At 33.6% G+C, this 3,344-nt stretch overlaps 1 protein-coding gene across 1 annotated transcript; it reads left to right on the top strand.

The window, feature by feature from the left end:
• The first annotated feature begins 1,144 nt into the window (after nucleotides 1-1,144).
• Nucleotides 1,145-2,245, top strand: LOC149176829 (17.4 kDa class I heat shock protein-like). Its single transcript, XM_089423208.1, has 2 exons — nucleotides 1,145-1,527; nucleotides 1,717-2,245. Exons 1-2 carry the CDS (start codon nucleotides 1,287-1,289, stop codon nucleotides 2,001-2,003), a joined length of 528 nt encoding a protein of 175 aa, XP_089279334.1. The 5' UTR covers nucleotides 1,145-1,286; the 3' UTR covers nucleotides 2,004-2,245.
• Nucleotides 2,246-3,344: the final 1,099 nt, after the last annotated feature.

The raw sequence follows: 3,344 nt of genomic DNA, 5'->3' as shown, positions 1-3,344 counted from the left end.
AAACTGTCAATCATGAAAGATGAACACCTGTTGCAACAGGAGGCTAACACCTTCCTTCAATAAAACTTTATGAGTCTCACCATTAAAATTCATAACTCTATATATACCATATCCCTAATCCCTAATTTATGAATGACTGGTAAGTTCCCTTTTCCTAATTCCATATTTCCCCTAATAAAAAGATAAACAAAAATGCTAAAAAGTTTCAAATTCTTTTGAACTCAAACAAGGATAAGAAAATATTATGCATTAGACGTATCTAAAATAGAAAACATAAATAGAAAATCCAACCATACTCTCACTAAAGTATCTCTAAAAAGAAAACAAATTAAAATGCAACACATAAATAAGTTGCAAGTGATAAATTAACCTTAATAAGGCCACTACGATGAATATATTTCAATGGAAAGGTAAGCATATTCTAATAAAAATACACTTAAAACTTTTTTGTTAATAATAATTTGGAAAAAAAATTATAGCTAATATGTCTTCTAAGTAAACAATTTCAGATCATTAATAATGATCTTGGTAAAGAACTAAAAATAATTCTCCAACCAAATAATACAAAAACCAAGTCATAAATCATACTTACAATTACCTCATAACACCTTTCCCCTTAATCAAATCATAGCTCATCCCTACAAATACCTCACTACCTTAAGGGAAACCTTCAGTGTAGCCTTTTCATATAATCGCCTCACTGCCTTAGGACAAACAAATTGGAGAACAATTCTCACCTCACTACCTTAGGGAACATTCACTATAGCCTTTTCGTATAATTGCCACACTCCCTAAGGACAAACAAATTGGAGAACAACTCTCTCGAATAAATGGTTGAAGCTTTGTGAAGATATAGAGACCCCGATGATAGACAAGTTATATTTGGAAGATATAGAGACCCACAAACATATATAAGTTATAATCGAATGATGGTAATAGCGATGGTGGTAGTCGTGCCAGTGGTTAATTAATAATCAAGTGTTAATTAACACAAGATTTCAAATTCCATTTAATTGTCCAGGAGATTTCAAGAAAATCATCCTAGAAAAGACCGTTCTGGAAACTTCCATCTTTTCTAGAGTCTCTCGAACCATCATCGTTCACAATTCCACCGTCCTTTCGCGCCTATAAATTTGTTATATTGTCAACGTTTTGGATTCAAGATGTTGTCACAGCGAACTTCATCTGCTTTGAATCAACGCAAGCGTTTAGTCTCTTCACTTGTTTGAATCTAAAGATCGGCTCGATTTCTCTTTCTCTGTAACGATACCAGAAATTTTGGCAGAATGGCACTGACTCCTTTCTTCGGTCGATCAACAGCCGGTAGCCTGTGGGATCCATGGGACCGCAGCAGCAGCCTATTTGATCCGTTCGTTCCCATTTCTCGAATTTGGGACGCCTTTGATTTCGGCAGTGCGCTGGACTCTCCGGCCTTTTCTTTCTCCCGAGATGCGCAGGCCATCGCCAACACGAGGCTTGACTGGAAGGAAACCCCCGAAGCTCATTTCTTCACCGCAGATGTGCCCGGTAAGTCGTGCTTTCTTTTTCTTTAATTTGCCGTGCTTTTCGATTTGCAGTCCAGTCCATCGATTGAATAACGGCAGGCTCTGTTGAATGTGCCCGGTAAGTTGCGCTTTTCTTTTCTTTTATTTGCCCTGCTTTGCGATTTGCTGTCCATCAATTGAATAACGTCATGCTCTGTTTAATCTTTTGCAGGGTTGAAGAAAGAAGAAGTAAAGATCGAACTGGTAGATAACGGCAGTTTGCGAATTAGTGGGGAAAGACACAAGGAAGATGTCCAAGAGACGGACCAGTGGCACCGGGTGGAGCGGTCAAGCGGGATATTCAGGAGACAATTCCGGCTGCCGGAAAATGTAAATGCTGACGGCATATCTGCCAAATTGGAGAACGGTGTCCTGACCGTCAAAGCCCCCAAGATTAAGCCAGATGCCGCTTCCGGTAGCGATGCCAAAAGTATTGATATTTCTGCAAGTGAGAAGTGAGGGCGAGGGTTTCGTAGTGTATGGCTTTTAGAAGTCCACACGCTTAGAATGATAATTAGGTCCTTTACAACGAGGGTGAGGGTTTACAATGAGGTTTTCGTAGTGTAGAAGTTTTGCGGTTATAAAAGCTTGCAGAAGTTTTGCGGTTGTAAAAGCTTGGAAAGATAATTAGGCAATACTCTGGTTCCATGTAGTGTACTTTCTGTCACTAGTTAATAAAATATTCTTTTTTAGTTTTTTAATTATTTGTTCAGATTTTGAAGCGTTTTTTTGGTTAAAATCTTTTAGAAATATTCACTCGTAAATTATGTACCATTTATATATCTTTGTTATTTTTAAAATCCTTCGATCGACGCGAATATATGTCGGTGACGTGAAGGTATCTTGGCTTTAAAGCATTATATAGGTCTAAAGCTATTTTGGCTTTAGAGTATCATAGGTGTAAGGCATTATTTATATATATATATAGCTTTAGAGTATCATATGTCTAAGCATTCTATATATATATTAATTAAGTTTTTCTGGAATTCAGCAATATACTATGAGGGTATTTTTCTGTTTAAAATATATTATTATTTTACAAATAAATTTTAACATTTTAAAAATTTATTTTTTAAAATTTAAAATTTATTTCAAACTAATTTTCTTGTAATGAATTTTTTGTGTTTTAAAATATATTTTTGAAAGCATAATTCAAATTTTCTTCCAATTTTCTTTCAAACAATTAGATTTAATATTCAAATGTTACAAATTAAATGTCTAAGGCATTCTATATATATATATATTAAGTATTTCTGGAATTCAGCAATATAGTATGAGAGGATTTTTCTGTTTAAAATATATTATTATTTTACAAATAAATTTTAACATTTTAAAAATTTGTTTTGTTAAATTTAAAAGTTTATTTCAGACCAATTTTCTTGTAATGATTTTTTTGTGTTTTAAAATATATGTTTGAAAGCAGAATTCAAATTTTCTTCTTATTTTCTTTCAAACACTTAGATTCAATATTCAAATGTTACAGATTAAATCACTTAAATTCAAGTTTTTAAAAATTAAAAACTAAATTATATGTTTTTTTGACTTTTTTAGCGGTTTAACTTAATTGCAATCGAAAAATAAACTAATGGGTTATTCTAAAATAAACCCTCGTATTGGCACTCTTTTGAAGCCAACATGGCAACTTTGAATTAGCAATTAAGAAAGTGACAAACAAATGCCAAATCAAACATCTTCATTTGTGCCTGTACATGACCTTCATACTTGCCGATGTTTCCAATGTGAAACATTGGCAAGTATTCGTAGGCGACCAAGAAATTAAGAGATTTATTCAATTGGTTG

This window comes from Pinus tabuliformis, chromosome 4_1 (assembly GCF_031772625.1).
Source record: "Pinus tabuliformis cultivar Carrire ecotype Pingquan chromosome 4_1, CPIR1, whole genome shotgun sequence".
In the NCBI taxonomy this organism is placed as follows: domain Eukaryota; kingdom Viridiplantae; phylum Streptophyta; class Pinopsida; order Pinales; family Pinaceae; genus Pinus; species Pinus tabuliformis.
This window is presented reverse-complemented; position numbering and strand designations above follow the sequence as displayed.

Excerpts from the sequence above, each read along its gene's own strand:
- LOC149176829 (XM_089423208.1), top strand. The coding sequence starts at position 1,287 with ATGGCACTGACTCCTTTCTTCGGTCGATCAACAGCCGGTAGCCTGTGG. Across the intron at positions 1,528-1,716 it reads CTTCACCGCAGATGTGCCCG|GGTTGAAGAAAGAAGAAGTA; the intron begins GTAAGTCGTGCT and ends AATCTTTTGCAG.